This window comes from Aulostomus chinensis, chromosome 15, assembly GCF_037954235.1.
Source record: "Aulostomus chinensis isolate RoL2024-O1b breed Wild chromosome 15, RoL_Achi_v1.0, whole genome shotgun sequence".
NCBI classification, from domain to species: domain Eukaryota; kingdom Metazoa; phylum Chordata; class Actinopteri; order Syngnathiformes; family Aulostomidae; genus Aulostomus; species Aulostomus chinensis.
Window position 1 is genome coordinate 15812208 of NC_141334.1, and position 17425 is coordinate 15829632.

Genomic DNA, 17425 nt, shown 5'->3' on the forward strand with positions numbered 1-17425 from the left:
GACACACACACACACACACACGCACGAGCGCACACACAGTGGCGGTGTGTTATGGATCTGTTCATGTGGCTGACCTGTGATGACCTGCCCCCTGCACACCTATAGACATCAACTGGCTCCATTGTGAACCTGAGGAAGATGCAGTGTACTAAACTGATGCATTTTTAGAATGTATTATTATTATTATTATTATTATTTGAAAACAAAACATCAGTTTTTCACCCTGCTGACTAGATCTCGCCCCCAACACCAAATGTAACCACCCTGCTTCGTGCTGCACCCCTCCTCCAAGTTGAGAGAACAAACAAACAGCACTAAAACCTCCTGGGTGGAAGTAATGTTGTTTAAATGATGTATTATGATGAAAGTCTCTTACATATGTACCCTTGGAGCCAGGCCAGATTAGTGCTCACACAACTCCGACACAATAAAGTAAAAGTCCTATATAAATGCATTTGCATTAATCCCAGCATGACAATACTTACAATGAAACGTCCCAAGGTTCTGCATGAAACGTGACTAGTGATCTCTTTCTATTATTTACGTTCAGGGAAGTTTCCTGAATAGGCCTGTCTGTGCTTACTGTTCACAGCACCGCCACAGGGAATGTCTTATCTAGCTAGGCAGCATGTTTTTGAAACAATGCCTGAGATAAAAACCCAAATGACAAAACGCTTTTTTTGTGTGTGTGTGTGTGTGTGTGTGTGTGTGTGTGTGTGTGTGTGTGTGTGTGTTTTGTAGGGGGGGGGGGGCATTTTACCAGCTACAACTCTGTCATTAGTTAGGGGACACACTGCTGCTGTCTGTGTCTGTAAAACAAAGGTACAGAAGAAATTGGTGGCAATTCCTCGTAGCACAGGACTGTCAGAGAAAATAAAAATATGAAGACCTGAGTGAAAGACTATTACTTATTCCACTTTTCTATCCACTATTGCTCTGTCCCGTGCCGTTTGTAGGATATATTTATGATCACTTTACCGTAAGGCGTCAACATGCCCAAAATACAAGACATACACATCTTCTGGTACAGCTGAGAGAGCGAGCGAGAGAGGGAGAGAGAGGGGGGGGGGAGGGAGAGAGAGCGAGAGGTGTCAGGTTATAAATGGATGCAGAATACACACTCGGTGGCTTTAAAATCCATCACCCAAAAAAATCACAGTGGATTTAACACATGGAGAACAACTTGGTTTTCATGCTTGAATACAAACACTGGAGTCCCAGGTTTCACTGTGTATTTCTGAATTATTCTGTTGTTGTGCGTGCGTGCGTGCGTGCGTGCGTGCGTGTGTTTTAACATCGTTATCATGGCTTTGTCGTCAAAGCGTGGAGAGTGACAGAAATGGTACAGTAGGTGTGGTATCGCACAATATTTGATCAAGGGTTTTCAACCCAAAACAAACTGATGGATGAGGATTTTACATCAAATTCAAGACTGGTAGCACAGTAAAATAGCTTTTTATACTTCAGCAACAGTGCTTCATATCTGGTGGATAAATTCGATCAAGGTTTGATTTTCTAGATCTATGTTTTCGTAATAAATGACAAAGAATTGTGTAGAGGCTTTTTTCAATCTGTGTTCTACTTGAATCTGAGCAGCCACCACTGCTTCAAATGTTGCGACTGCTGCTTTTTTAGCAGTTTAGCACCGAGTGAACAACATTCATGACAAAACAGTAACACAATCATAAAGAAACATGATTATTAACACGAAATGTTCAAAAAGGTCACGCCAATCTGGATTATCGACTGTGTTTAGAATGTTTTTCCCCACTGCAAAGGTATATTTGTCTCATTTCTATGAAAAAGAATGTCACTACATTTGATATTCACTGCAAAAATCAAATCTCAACAAGTGTATTTGTCAAATTTCATGTCAAATTATCACATTGCACTTAATATAAGAGCCAAATCACTTAACGAGAAGCACCTCAGTAAGGTAAAGGTGCTTGATTTTTAAGAAAATGCGCTTTTCAAGAAATATCAATGTGTTTCTTACATAAAGAGTGATGAGATCATTTGACATGAGTTATCGGAGCAACATACTTGGGGAGGTTTAGTTGAATGTAATGTTACAAAGAATCACTCGATGATTAGCATCTGAGATAAAGTGGCTTTGTTTGTGAAAATAACATCTTATTTCAAATAAATTTCACTCAGTGGCTTGCAGATTATTTTACATTCTACAAAGAAAAGATTAATTTTTTTTTTTAAAAATATCCTGAGGAGAAAAAAAAACCCAAAATAGAATAAAATGTACTCATGTTTTTGTGACATGAGATTATTTAATCTTTTATCTGAGATACTACTTATTTGGTGTGTAGGTCTTATAGTAAATGTGATGATTCTTTTGGGCAGTAAATTAGACTTTTACAGTGTAACTTACATTCTATCTGTGAGTGAATATTTCAGATTGAGGGTAAATGCAGGAGTGTTTGAAAGCCTAAATGTGTCAACTGTATCCTGTACTCACCACTGAGAGATGAACCTCTTTTCAATAGAGGAGTTTTGAGGGGGGGTGGGGGGGACTCAGCATGCAAAAACACTCGTAACTAATCGAGCCTTTGCATGAAAACTGGAGGATTTGGGGCTTGAGAGAGAAGTAAAATTGATCGTGTGTGAAAGAGCTGAGGGGAGAAAGAAAGTGAGAGAAGCAACAGACTCGCTGGCAGACGTTGTTTTGAGAGAAGGCATCCTGTTTCCTGTTGCAGCCTTCATTTTTAAACGCTCAAAATTGACCTTGCAGAAATTGCTCTTACATCACCTGATGCTACACATAAAGATACTTCTGATTCGCGCATCAAACACGAAAATATTTGAATATTTAGTTGCATGAATGTGGGTGATAGTATTTCATTCTCAGTCACTTTTTAAAGTGAAGTCTTAGGGGATTTTACTTGATAAAAAAAAAAAAACAGAATTATGATAATGTTTTGCACTCCCATGTGGAAGAATCCAGCATGTATTAATCCACCCTAAAAGAGAGCTCAGAGTAAATACCTTCTATTACTTACATGAATTTGTTAAGGATATTACTCCAACGCTCTTAAGTCGTTCTCAGTGTTGGATTTTGAGAATGATTTTATATTGATCACCGAGGATTGAGTCATCACGGCTTTTCTCCGGAGGGCTTATTACAGGAAAAAAAAATCAAAGGAGAGAGGAAAGCTGAAGGGAAGGCTGCAGATGTGAACAAACTGTCTCCCTCTAGTGTCTTCTTCTTTCTGCTCTTTCTGTTTAACTTGGCTTTTGCTGAAGCAACTGTCGACTGCAGGGAGGAAGCCAGGCCGTAACATGCATAATTGACAGGCCTATTTCAGGAATTAGCCACACTCACACACACAAAAGGGCAGTCTATCACTACTTTCATCAAGCTAGGAACTCTAGTAACGCTACAAAATATTATTATTATTATTATTATTATTATTATTATTATTATTATTACAAATCCATGAACTGAGCTAATCTCTCTTTTTTTTCCAGCATAAATTTATTTGCTTTCACAAGTTTGGGGTTTTTTGTTTTTAGTTTTGGTTCTTTTTTAATTCTGAAATGGAAACCTGAAATGTGAGTAATACCTTTGTTACCACACGGAGAGACCGTTTGAAGTCAGATCAGTAGGACGGATGTTCTGGTAAAAAATGATTCCTCTTCCCCATTATACCTTCTCTAACTACGCAGATGAGTTAATTAAGCTGTGCCAGAGGCTACACACTCACAGTCCACATAGATGGGCTACTGTGATATTCACACAGCCACATTATTAAGAAATGGAATTGTAATATTGACTTTAGAAACATCTAAAATGCATAAGGCTTCTTAATCCTGTCACATTTCCAAAAATACTCCAATCTTTGCGCCTTAATTTGCCACATAATAAGATATTTCTTTAAGAAATACCAAATAAACATACCAGAGCATTTAATAGAGTTTTTCTACAATTTTAGAATACATGTTGATCTGTATTTTTGACCTCAGCATTAAAAGACCATTTACACTTGGGGCTCTTTAGACCCATCCGGCTCCAGCACTATGACGACATCATTTACCTGCTCCACTGGGCTGGGAGATAAGCTCATGCCCCTGCTGCTCCCCGGAATGTTCTGGCTGCTGTTTGTATGACTCCAGAGAGGGCTGTGTGTTACAGATGATGACGAGCAGCATTAAAGCACCGTGAGGAGCCATCCTATCACCTGTACAGGCAGCAGTGGGAAGGAAGATGTGTGTGTTTTCTTTTTGGAGTGCTCCGTCAAGACTGAGGAGATGGTAAACCAGTCGCGATACAGAAACTGGATGAGAAGGTTTTTGAAATTGTTTTATATTGTGTGGAAAGTGAGCTTGAGTTTCGAGGTCAAAAGTCTCAAAACTGTGATTTTCTGCTTCTATCAAAGTTATCTGAATATGCAGGTTTTATATGTAAATACTCGATATTTCCTTTTCTCAAGAACTTTATGGGAAAATCACTTCTTGATCATCTTCCCGAGAGCCACACAAGAAGATAGAAAACCTTCACTCCCATGCGAATTAGAGACCTCAGAGACCAGCTGACTGCTAGTTAGCTTAGCACAATGACTAGTAGGTGAGAAGGTGGACGCATACCTCAATCAGAAGTGATCAAACAGATGAAGTTAAAGATGTTGGTCTGTGCTGAAGTCATCCTTCTCATTTTAGGTATGCTAACCTGCCCATCCTCTACTAATTATGGCATTAAGCTAACAAGCTTCTCTTTCTCTTCAGGTCTCATCTCCCTTGTGCAGCTTGGAGAAGAGCAAGGTATCCATCTACTTGTTTGCTTCTAGGGAAGAGGGACAATAAAATATTTCCCCAAAAGCTAGCGTGTTCCTTTAAAATGGCGCTCAGACCTGTGCACAGCTGCGTGTTGGTACTCTATGAACAGACAGTCCAAAAAAAAAAAAACAAAGTTGCCAACAGATTAACAGCCTGAAGGATTTTTACAACCAATTTTATGCATTTCCTCTGACTTTGTTTATATGAGTGGTTGCATACTATCCCTCAGACACTCTTTGAAATCTTCCAGAGGCTAATAATGGGAAGCAAGCCTCTCTGGGCAACACACAAGTTAAGTGGTGCTTTCTATCCTCTGGCTCATCCTGTGTCTTTTTCTTTCCTTTTAACTTTATTTTTCTCTAAGTGACTGCCACCATACATTCTCTTCCAATCCTGCAACCACTGACCTTAACTCTGACCTTGAGACAAGTGCGGGATGTACCATATCCTCCAGCTGCAGACCTGAATTTTGCCTGCCTCATCAGTCTTCCGGCTGATGGAATATGCCTTGTTATTTCCTCCAGATTCCTACACATTGGCGTTTCAACTGATCATTACCCGGACTGGAAAACATTGCTCTCGGCTCAAAGGGATGGCGAGCCTTGGCATATAGACCCAAGCTGTCAATACAGATAAGGTTTATCAGATCAACATTATCTGCAACATTTGAGCAGCCTTTGGTTGGGTACCAAGCAGATTCTGGGTTACAAGTGATGTGATGATGCTAGCTCAAATTGATGGGTGCTGTTTTTAACTGTAAGCAAGCTGCAGCTGTCTGAGTAAAACCTCTGTTAATTGCAGAGAACTCTCATGATGCTCCACCATAATGCATCAGGTTTACATTAAGGCTTGGTATCTCTTGAAGCATCATCCTTTTCTGCTTCCTGTTCTTTCCATTGTTTTGAACAGCATTCCATGTAGCACAATAACACTCAAAGGTTTCTCCATAAATATTCAGAATCTAAACATTTGTGGTGCGCTGAGAGATCAAGAACATTCTAAAAATATTTCCTCGAGAGATACGTTCTCTCTGTCAGGGGCAGGTTGAAGGAGGATGCCATTATTCATAAATAATCTATGTTTGGGGATAAACATTCATTTCACTCTAATCACCACCAGAGGGCACTTAGAGCACATGCAATCATAGATGCACTGATGCTTTCTTTCTTGTTTTGTTTTTCTTTCATTGTTCTAAGTTTGCATTCATGGGAGGGGTTTTCTTCTTCTTTATTCCTTTCAGACTCCTTGAGTGTAAGATCAGAAGCCCTCTGGATGTACCCACAGCAGGGAAAACTGTAAGACTTCCAGGGACTACTTATTTCTGCATATGGGGCATTTCAGCAGTGGACAACTAAAAAAAAAAAAAAAACACACTGTACTTTCTATTTTTTGAAGATGGTGAAATATGACTTTTATTAAATGTATGTTGGGTACAGGGAGAGTCTCATTGAGTGCGGCCAAAAGAAACAAGGCAGCCGACTCGAAACAAGCCCGGGTGGGCAGAGAAGATGAAGAGGAGAGGCATGGCAGCAGTAAATGATACTCGCCTGCTACACTTTGTCAGTTATTAGGAGAAGCCTGAAGAGAAATCTGACATGACTTTGTGTTGTCTACAGACAAAAGATTAATTGGCTCACAGACCAGCTCTCTAGCACCTACAGCTGAAGAGATATCATGAAGTTCTGCAGTAAAAGGGAGTAAAAAAGATCAAAACTATGCTAGAGTTAAATGAGAATTTTGTGAATGAAAACTTGTTCGTTCTCGATTAGCTGCTACTTGCTAAACGATGCAAAGTCGAAGGAAGGCCAAGAAGCTTGACAATCATTCACAGGGAAAGAAAAAGAGAGATTAGTGAAGGACACGACTCAAACTAGTGAAGAAAATCAATCAATTTGCACTTCTGAGTACATTTAAGAGCAAGTACCTTTTTACTATTACTTATTAAATTGATTGGATTGGTACTTCTACTTTTACCAGGGTCTTTTTTTACATGACCATCTGTAGTTGTAATGAATGTGTGTTACTTTAGCAGCCTCTGGCCCGTGGGAGTGTGTGGCAGTTCTGCGTCGTGACAGGTTGGTAAAACCTGATCAACTTTGCATTTCTCATGAAGGAGCCAACTAATACTGCACTGTGATAAAATATCACTTCCTTCATCCATTAGGTGGCACTAGAGAACATATATTTGATGTTTTACTTCAAGTGAAGGGAACACTGTATAATATATGTTTGTTCCATCAAACTCACATCCTGTAACGCCTAGGCTGCCAGCCTCACTCTTCGCAGTAACCTATCATCAACTTCTGACCAAATTTAAGATGCATCTGGTCGACCTATTACATCTTGTAAAAGAAGTGCATTATTCCTTGTTTCCAGCGGGTGTTGCTATCACTACCACAGTCTGCCCCCGAGTTGAATGGGCTCTTCTTTGGTTCACTCTACAACCCTCCACCTAGCTCGCTGAGAAAAACCTCATAATTCTTGCCTAATCCTGCTGACAGTCAAATGCCACCAATAACATGACCTTCTTAGCGGAGGTAATTAAAGCTTCCTAAAAGTAGAATTCATGACTGAGCTCTTTTATGGTCTCTAATGAGGTAGCCAGAATATAATAGAGAATATGTGATCAATTATTTTCCCTTTCAGCTGTTCATTCATGATTCCAGACAGCCAGCGTGTCAGATATTTACCAGTGTGGTTGGTGACAGTGACTCCATGTTGCTCTTCTTGGCCGTGCTCAACTTCAGATTCACCTGTTAGCCTTTCTGGGCAGCACAGTTCCTTGACAGGCGCCCGGGTTCACTGTCACACATGTCCCCGCTGCCAGTGATATTTCCTCTTCAACATGTTGCTGTACTCCGGGCCGTGCAGAGAGCGTGCACCCCAGTGCTGGTTTGTGCATTGCTTATTCTTTCATTTCATGGGAGGTCTCACTATTACATTATTCAGCACAGGATCTAAAAACAACAGTAGTAGAATGAAGCACAATACAGTTTTAAGAAATGTGTAAAACAATTGAAGCAAAAACTTGTGCACAGCCTTTTATTGAAGTTTACAGGAACCACCCAGGCAGCAAACTCAACAATAAACTTCTTCAACTTGCTGTAATTAATGCATTCTTTTGATATGCAAAGGTATAATCCAAAAGCTTGCTGATATTTACTCTATACGGAAAACAAGATCGGAATATCTTAACATTTCATATAGATATGCTGAAAATGTCATTTGTGCTTTAATATTTTGTGGCTATAGCAGTACGCCCACGTTAGCATTCCTTGGACGTTCCATCACCGTGCCAATAATTTTCACCAGCGCCACTGAATCATGAAGGACACTTTAGTCTGAGATGTGATCCAAATAAAGAAACAGAGCTCCACACTCCGAGTTTGTTAGTGACACACTGTCATCCCTGTGCTGCAGGCTTTGTTCTTCCCTGTTACGTCATGACAAGGTTCTTTCATCATTCAGTCACCGCAAAAGGTTGCTGATCTGGGCTGTTGCTTCAAAACTATTAGATGCATGAAAATAAATTACATAAAACATGCTTGATAATTGGTGGTCCATAACGTGAACCACAGCACCTTAGTCTGTCTTGAAACTAACTTGCAGAGTCAAGTATATTGATAGTTGGATGTATAGTGCCACCATGTGTTTAGCTACATTCATTACAATGGTCTTTTTTTTTTTTTTAATCAGTGATGGTGCATTTGAGGGAAGGTCTGTAAAAAGTGTCAACGCTAAAAAAGTTAAAGCATCATAATGCAGTCAAGACAAGAGGGATTATGAAACCAGTGATGCTTTTTAGCTGAGGAGAGATGCCATATACAAACATAACAGTCTTGAGTTTGTGCTATAAATTCAGATTAGGAGAGTCTGTGTGCGTCTGTGTCGGGGGGGGGGGGGTCTTTCAGGGGACTTGTTGCAGAATGAGACAGAGAAGCCCCAGGTTGTGTAGAAGAGAGAATGAGGAGGAAGTCGGGCTGCTATTGCTGATGCTGCTGGGCAGGGACGGCCTCCTGACACTCCTAGTGCGGAGAGTGGTGGTCTTCTTTGTTTGGGTGGAGGGGCTCTGTGTTGTAAGGAATCTGTGTGTGATCAGTGTGTATTGTTGGCTTGTGTCGGTAAATGAAGATGTCTCAGTGGTGGGGGGTGAGTCACTGCCAGAGATGACATCAGTGTGCAGTATGTCATCTGCAGAGACAGCAAGGTGATTAATATTTGAGTGGGTTGTTATGAGCGGCGGGGTGGTGGGTGTGGCTGTGAGGGGATGCTGCTGTGTGTTCTCCTTGGTGGTGCTCAGCAGAGACGATATATACCACGACCAGGTCACCTCAGGAGACATGGAGTTCATTTCTTGTGCATTTGCTGCCAAGGGGGGCAGGTTGTAGGAGGCAAAGTGCCACCCACCAGTTCTGCTGGGACGCACTCCTCCACAGACAGGGTGGGTGTGACAGGGGCAACCCAAGACGCGAGCAGGGGTACGCTGAGCCCAGGAGAGTAAGTAGGTTATGTCAGCATAAAGGTGGCAGGCCCAAGGGTTGTCACCGAGCGTGATAAGCCTCAGTGATGTCATCTTGGCCAAAGCTCCGACGGGCAGCATGGACAGGCGGTTAGCATGCAGATAGAAGTGAGTTAATTTGGTAAGGCGGTCCAGAGATCCTGGCAGCACCTGCACGAGTAAGTTATGGGACAGATCGATGGTCTCTAGGTGGGCCGGCATGTTAGTGGGCAAAGTCCAGAAGTGATTGTAGCTTAAGTTGAGTGTGCACAGATTGATCAGCGTGTTGTTGATGAAGATGGCCCTCTCTAGCTTGTTGTTGGACAGATCAAGTGTCCTCAGGTTCCACTGGTAGACTGTATCGTTCTTGTCCAGGAGATGGATGTGGTTGGAGGTGGCATAAAGGTGCCAGAGGGAGCGAGGCAAGCCAGTGGGCAGGTGGTTCAGCCGGTTGTGAGACAAATCGAGGACACGGAGGTGCGTGTGTGAGGTGAGCTGACCATCCAGGTTGTGAAATCGGTTGTGGGATAAGTTAAGGGAGAGCAGGTTGTGCTGCAAGCCATCCGGCAACTGTCGCAGACCCCTCCAGGAGCAGTCAACTTCCCTGTGGCTGCGGTTGCATGTGCACACGGAGGGACACACAGCGAGGACACGCAACACCAGCAGCAACACAAGCAGGACCTCCAGAGGGGCCTCATTAGGGGAGAGACTCAGCAGCGCATGCCTGCTAAAAGAGAGAAAGGGGGAGGGATGTTAGGATTTGACTTACACAGCATCCACTTTACCTCAAGAGGGGACACAGTAAGAGACAGAGATGACTGCCTGCAGTGTGATTGGACGGTGAGCACAGGGGATGTACTGCACATTTGCTGTTTGCAGCAGAAGCTAACTGCAACGGGCTGCGCTGAAAAAAAGGTTTAATTGCTGCTCTGTAGCTCCGCCTCTATCTCTCTCTCGCTGTCACATGAATACAAAGACGTACACAGGCTGCACAAGATTTGCTGCACATGAGCATTGCTTGGAAGGAAATGCATCAGATCAAGATGATTCCCCTAATGCACGGTGCAGCAGTGTCCTTCCTAAAAAAAAAAAACCTAAAAAAAAAAAACAAGAGAAATTCGGGGGATAATTTAAGGTGAAGTTTTTTCTCTTTTATTGAACAGTCACACATTTATCAAAGAGGATATTTCCAGTGTGTGTATGAACAGAGATATCTCTCACATCATGTGTCATCAGTGGTTGTTAGTGCCATGCGCTGAGAGGAGCAGAATTAGCTCAATGCACTGAGACATACGTCCTATTACTGACTCCACAGTAGGGGATAATGCATCATCAGCTGGTTCAAAGGCAGGCAAAGACACAGCTGAATCTGCAGCAGGATGTGACCCAGGCTGTTGGGAGAAATGAGTCCATAACTCACCTTCTCATCTTCCAGTTACTTTTCTCCACTCCTGTTTGCTGTCCAGACCCGCTGCACCAGCTGCTGCTCTGCTGAATGTTTCTATGCCTAAATCCCCCTCATTGATTTGACCCTCACTCACCTGTCCAGCACAGATTTATAAGGTAGTCCTTACTGGTTTCCTGTTTGGAGTTGGGATTGCCTCTCATATGGAGCTTTTTAGTTGGTGCGATCAGACACTGCAGGCTACTCAGTCGAGTGAAAGTGAGCAGGGAGGGTGTTGGAGAGGGGAAGAACTGGGGGAGGGGGGTAAGGAGGAATGGAGCACTAATAGAAATCTGGCAGATTTCAGGCTGGTTCTGCATTTGCAGTAAAAACCATCAGATGCCAACACCAAAATATTAAAACTCCCTATAAGTGTCCCTTTACCACGTATTATTATTTTCTCTGTGTAATTTTGAGTTCCTCAACTGTCCTCAAGATTTATTGCAGAGAATTCTCCACCACTGCCTCTTCCTATCTGTCATCAGTAATACTGCATTCTCCACTGCACTGCTGTACTTCTACTTCCCATGATTAACTTGGGTTTTAAGGGTTTAATTTAACAGTGATTCAGATATTTCTCAGTGATCTGCATGTAGGGTTCTTACTATCTATTGATATTTTTACAAGTTTTATTTGTTAAAGCAATACTTCACCCAAAAAAAGACAATTTGCTTTTCAAGGTATCACAAACATGTGTATGGAGCTCACTAAGATGTTGTCCCCCCCCCCCCCCTCCTGCTTCACTTCTTCTTCTACCCTCTAAAATACAGAAGCGACAGTGACAGCCACGTATATTTAGCTTGAAGCTAATGATGACTAAAGGCGAACAACGCCAATAGCAACAAAACAATATCAAAACTGTCCACAAAAAAAAAATCCTTCGACAAACACACAAGTGCATAGTTTGGTATAATTGTCTTCCTCTCTATCCAGCCGTTCGCTTAGTAATACAAACAATTTGATTTGAGCTAAAAACAAACAGACCAGTTTGGCGCTAGCTCATGATAGCTCAACAAGCTAATTCATTCTCGCTCATTCATGGCAGCGCAGAACCAACTGGTTAGAGTTGGCTTGGTTAGTTCATGGCTTACACCCAAATGACATGCTCGAGAGTTTGTAAACAGACGTTTTTGGGCAGTTTTACTGTTGTTTCTTTTGTGTTATTAGCTTCAAGCTAAATAGATGATTCCTGGCTCCTTCGGGAGTCAAAACAAGACCGTATTTGAGAGATATCTGGTTAAGTATTGCTTTGAACAAATGAATCGGATGTATGCAGATGAAATTCACCTACGTTACCTGTTGTAAGATGTAGAAAATGTGCTAAAAGGTTTGACATTTACTTTCACTGAGGAATCAAATTATTTGTAGAGCTGCCCCTCTCAAAGTGTTTCCTTTCCCTTTCAATTGCTCACACGGTTTAAGCAAAGGATGCTATGACCAAGGACAAACTCCTCAGACTTTTAATTAAAGGTGCACATCCATCATGACGTCACGAGCAAGTAGATGGACAAATATCTGCTCAGCACGGTGGAAACAAGCCCGTGTTGAACTGCTGAAAAGGCCCTTTGTGTGGCTTTTTTAGAGGCTGGCTGAAGTGAAAGTGTTCTTTCTGGGGGAAGTTGTGCAGCCCAGAAAAGACAAATTCTTTCACTTCCAACACATCCTTGAGCTTGTATCTTTATGAGGACCTTCACCGACATGATGCATTTCCTAACCTGGACCACCCCAGCTACATACCTAACCAGGACCATGATGCTAACCCAACAATAACCTAAATCTAACAAAGTCGGTCGGACAGTTTTTCAATATACTCTGACTAACACGCATGCACGCACGCACATGCACATGCACACACAGACACACACACACACGCACAGTAACATCAATTAAGGTGTTGTATTTCTCTTTGGTGTAATATATGTAAATATATCTCAGGAATAAAATTGACTTGCAGAAATGTGTTTTATAGTTGTACATTTTAATGTAACAAAACGCACAAATAGCACGAATACAGCAAGCAATTCAGCTCTTAACGCCATTTAGATGCACGTGCTGCTGTTGTTAAATTTACTGCTGAAACTTCAAAAAAAAAGAACACTTATATGAAACCAGTGTAAAACTGAGAGAAATCCTTTGGGTTCACACACACGCACACAAACACACGAGATTGTTCTAGTTCCCATCCTTTGGTTCCTCTGTGGTCTTGGAGCAGGAGGATGATTTGGTCCCCTCTTGCAGCTTCGGGGGTGATGAATTTACAATTACAACTGTCTCCTTCTTATCCCCAGCCACCACTGAGGCTTCCACACCGTTGGCGGTTTCCCCCGCCTCCTCATCTTTCCTCTTCTTTTCTTCTTCTCCCTCTTGTCCATGGTTGTTCTCCTTCTCTTCTTCATCTTCTTTGGTGGTACTATCACCCAGGTCCTCCCGTGTTTGACTGATGTCAGTCATTAACACATTGGTCTCATGATTGGCTTCAGTCTCTGTCTTGCTGGTCTTCCGCTTGGTGGTTCTGGGCCAGTTGCTGATCAGGTCAGAGTTGTCACCCAGCTTCTTGATGCGCCTGCTCAACTGGCACACTTTGCACGTCAAACATAAAGTTGAAAAGAGCAGAATGGTGCAGGCTATGATCAGACATCCAGCCACCATCAAGGCTGGAGCACATTCCTTCTGGTCAAATAGACTGCTGGGGGTTGGTGTAGTGGGCTTGGGTCTAAGTGAAGTGGAAACAGTCTTTTGACTTGGAGACACTGTTAAATCACGATTCATCGCAGTGGTGTTTTCTGGAAAGGGGGGCAGAGGACTGTCTTGAGAGCGTCCGTATGGTGGAGCATCAGTCATGTTGTTGCTTGTGGTTGCAAGTTCGCTGTCTTTAGCGCCACACAGGAGTGCCACCAGGATTTCTATCCCGAGCAACAGGGGTAGGTTGTTGGCTACTTTCATGGTTGCTGTCTGAGAACACATAAGAGTGGCAGACAATGATCTGTTTCTTTAGTTTTTAGTTTGCGTTTCTGTTACAACATATTCATCACAAATACTTGACTTCAAGCAATACTTCAACCAAAAAAACAACAAAAAAAATGGTATTGCTTTTCAAGTTTTTACAAATAAGTGGCTTGAATTAACAAGATCATTTTTTTTCCCACAGCTGAATCGCTTCTTCTGCTAGAATGCAGAAAGAGCCAGCCACGTATATTTAGCTTGAGGCTAAATGTGACTGACAGCTAACAGCAGCGAAACCGTCCGAAAATGTCAGTTTAAAAACTCTCAAGCACATCATCCGATATAATCCATATCTTCTTTATCCAGCCGCGTGCTCAGGAATACGCAAACACTTTTATTTAAGCTAAAAACGAACAAATGATAACGCTGCCGTTTTGGTGCTAGCATTATAAGTGCCAATGATCGAGTTCCTTCAATCGAATGCACCAAATGGAAATGTTGTAATGTGTTTTAAAGTCAAAGCGTTTTTGGATTATTGAGCAGAAGGCTAATAAAGACGATGCGGATTATTTCGGTCGATGCGCTGGGCAGTTGGTAAACTGATGTTTTTGGGGAGTGTGGCTGGCTCTTTCTGCCGCTTGGAGTGACAAAACATTCTTTGTGACCTCAAAACAGCCATTTGAGAGTGCTTGAAAGGTAACGCAGACTTTTTAGGTGAGGTTTTTACAGTATTCTCCTGCTGAATGCCACAACCAAAACAAAGAGTGTTTTTTTTTTAGTTGTGTTTCTGTTTCAACGTATTCATCACAAATAACAAATAACAACGTATTCATCACAAATAACATAACTGAAATGATAATAATCAATACAATTCAGGCTGCATCTGCTATTCAGTGTGGTCAAAAAGGCACTAAAATATTCAGAAACACCGATGGAATTTAGAAATCTTTGGTACCTGCCTTGAGAGTATTTAGAGAACCCATTCCTGTTTTTTTTTTTAAACTTTGTTTAAACGTACAGTCCTAAGAACATGATTGTAAATGTAGATTTGTGAAATTCACGTTATAGTTCAAATAATTTCTTTTAGGTTCCAGTTGAAGAGCTAAATGTGGAAAAAAAATAGCTTATTTCCTATTTCAGGAGTTCTCTCCGTTTTTTTAAATAAAAAAAGATGTGTTATCAATAAGATTAAAAGAATTTTGTCACTTACTGATTTTGTCAGCTTGTTCTGAGATGACGACGTTTTCGAATGACAGTAAATCAAAGGCACGCAAGCTGTCTCGTTTTTAGTTCCCCTTTTGGACTATAATAAGACAATAAGTGGGAAAGGAAATGGTGGGAGGTCTGTTGGGTGCTGTCGCTGGTCACGCATACATCTGCAAGGTGGTAGGCTATAAAAATTTGCATGCTTCATGAACCATCACTGAGAAGCTTGCTTATTTTCTAATTTATTGACCTCATTTGGTATAGAAAAAAATGCGTCTGAGGTAATTTGATACTTTTGGCTTCATCTGTTTGTGTTTTTAGTCCAGTTTGGGTTCGATGATATATCCTGCAGCTTCATTAACAAGAGGGAAAATTTTTTACTTATAATACATTTCTACTATGTATTTCAGGTAACACACCAGAATAATATAATTCATATCAATAGATTTGAAAAAAAAAAGGGGGGTTATTTTAACACAGGTAGTAAAGATGCAGTTTGCAATATTCTCACAGGCTCCTATTGTGAGTCACTGAAGAGCTATTCTCATTTTAGCTCATATATCTGATGACATATATGTCAGTCATCTGCTCAGGCCTGTGCTGAGTTTTAGAGAATATAAATGGAATTCGCTTCGATGTCATGATCTATTTCTGGCCACACCACAGTTGCTGCGGCTTTGCTGCAAAGTGTAAAATGTTACAACACAACTGTCTCTCTCTGAGGTTTTCTTCTACATATGGAGCCCTGATTTTTCAAACTTTAGAGGGTTTTAACTTTCCTTTAGTTCCATGCTCTTCTCTTATATATCTGCAGCTGCACCTGTAGTGATATTTTTGACTGGCAGGTCGTCTCGTGCCTGCAGGTCCACCCAGTTGTCACACACGTAGTGCTCCGATAGCTGTTGTTTCATTGCAATGCAGCACAAAAGCAATTATTGGCAGCTGAATGCCCTTTCAAATGCTGCTTTGTGCTTCAGTCACTTTATCGTCTGGTATCTTAGCTTCAGTGCTGGTGATTGTCTTAAAATACATTCACTTGTGGTCTGTTCTTGGTGGGGAAGCAGAAGTCAGTGCATGACTGCTCAGGTCGTGCCGGAAAAAATGTCTATCTGTTTCACAATAGGTTGCAATAGATTGGAACACGGGGACAAAAGTCAGAATACTCTGAATCAGAACACTTTATTGATCCCGGTGAGGAAATTACGTAAATTAAGACAAAGGGGGAAAACCTCCAAGAAAAAGAAGTAGTATGGACCCTGGTATATGCGCGTTTCAAAGGACATTTTTGGAGTTTAAGTGATGCATCAACTATAGACCTTGTATTGGCGTAAACAAATGTTTAATAAGGATTAACTCAGCTTGTATTTAACTGAGTCGGTGTAGCCACTGCAGAACTAAGCTGTAAACAGCACTGACATATTATCCTCCTGTAAAACAGTCAAAATTATGAGTCATTTTAATTATTGGGATCCACTCCATGAATCAAGTCCAATATTCACTCAGCTTCCCCTCTGTCATTAATGAAATTAGCTATTTTGGTCCCATTTCAGAGTTAAAAAAAAAAAAATCTGTTGTGGGAAATTATGTTGATGACGGGCCTCATTTATTTGAATAGTTCTACCACTCAATTGTGTGTTAAATAGGAAATGGGGGGGGGGGGGGTAGACCTCAATTTAGTCTCACAGAGAGGAAGCAAAACCCGCATAGCCAAATGTAACTCCTTGCTCTTGACATCTACTGTGTGCCTCTCGCCCTGGTTTAAGGAGGAACGTGGAGCCAAGTGCAGAAGCGAAGAAGTATAGGCTGAGACGAAGAACCCAGGGCTTTCATTAACAAAAGAAACAAAAGCTAGACTGGAAAACTAAAGGGATGAATTAAGACAACAAGCTGGAGAACAAACAAGAGTGTGAGAGACCGCACTTAAATACAGAAACTCAATCAATCACACAACAAGAACCAGGTGAGAGTACACAAGTACACACAGAACAGGAACAGACAAGATAAACAATGTAAAACCATAACAAAAGGGTAACTAATGCCCCAGGGGAGCCCATAACTTAAAGTATCGTTTCTTAAGATGGATGCATGTTTGCATGGGACCTGCTTTGACATAAACCCTTTCATTCACCTTGTAAATTGTCACAGGGTTCATTTACTCTTTCAGCCCACTTTTGGTCCGTTAACTTCCATCAAAAACACAGTTTTTTTCTTTACAGAATTTTTTTTTTCTTTCTCAGAGAAGCTCATAAAAAAACGTGGAAAAATAGCAAAATTCTGCATTGTCACTTTTAATCTGCTTTTATTTTGAAAGTAAGATCGTTTCTTTCACTGGAAGGAATAGTGGCAAGACGAGAGAAAAGAAAAAAAAAAGCTTCCTGATGAACCCCTCCAGTTTCCTCACAATGTGAAGATTTGATTTCTCATAACGATCTCTGATAAATTTGATTTGGACGAAAAACGTATCCAGGAAGATTTGGATGGTGAGGACTGAATCAGTACCTGGTAAGATTTGTTATGTGATGGTTGAATTTATATCCAGCAAGATTTGG

General features: G+C 41.4%; 2 protein-coding genes across 2 annotated transcripts; both read right to left on the reverse strand.

Moving 5' to 3' along the window:
• Positions 1–7825: 7825 nt before the first annotated feature.
• Positions 7826–11147, reverse strand: LOC147248927 (oligodendrocyte-myelin glycoprotein-like). The gene is made up of 2 exons (XM_086226613.1): positions 10704–11147; positions 7826–10010 (listed from the first exon to the last, which is right to left on the reverse strand). The coding sequence occupies exons 1-2, from the start codon at positions 10709–10711 to the stop codon at positions 8693–8695; spliced, it is 1326 nt and encodes a 441-aa protein (XP_086082739.1). The 5' UTR covers positions 10712–11147; the 3' UTR covers positions 7826–8692.
• A 1534-nt stretch (positions 11148–12681) lies between these two features.
• Positions 12682–15020, reverse strand: LOC147248928 (uncharacterized). Its single transcript, XM_086226799.1, has 2 exons — positions 14881–15020; positions 12682–13679 (listed from the first exon to the last, which is right to left on the reverse strand). The coding sequence occupies exon 2, from the start codon at positions 13668–13670 to the stop codon at positions 12900–12902; it is 771 nt and encodes a 256-aa protein (XP_086082925.1). The 5' UTR covers positions 13671–13679; positions 14881–15020; the 3' UTR covers positions 12682–12899.
• Positions 15021–17425: the final 2405 nt, after the last annotated feature.

Bases quoted from the DNA above. Each gene is read 5' to 3' on its own strand.
- LOC147248928 (XM_086226799.1), bottom strand. From the start codon at position 13,670: ATGAAAGTAGCCAACAACCTACCCCTGTTGCTCGGGATAGAAATCCTG.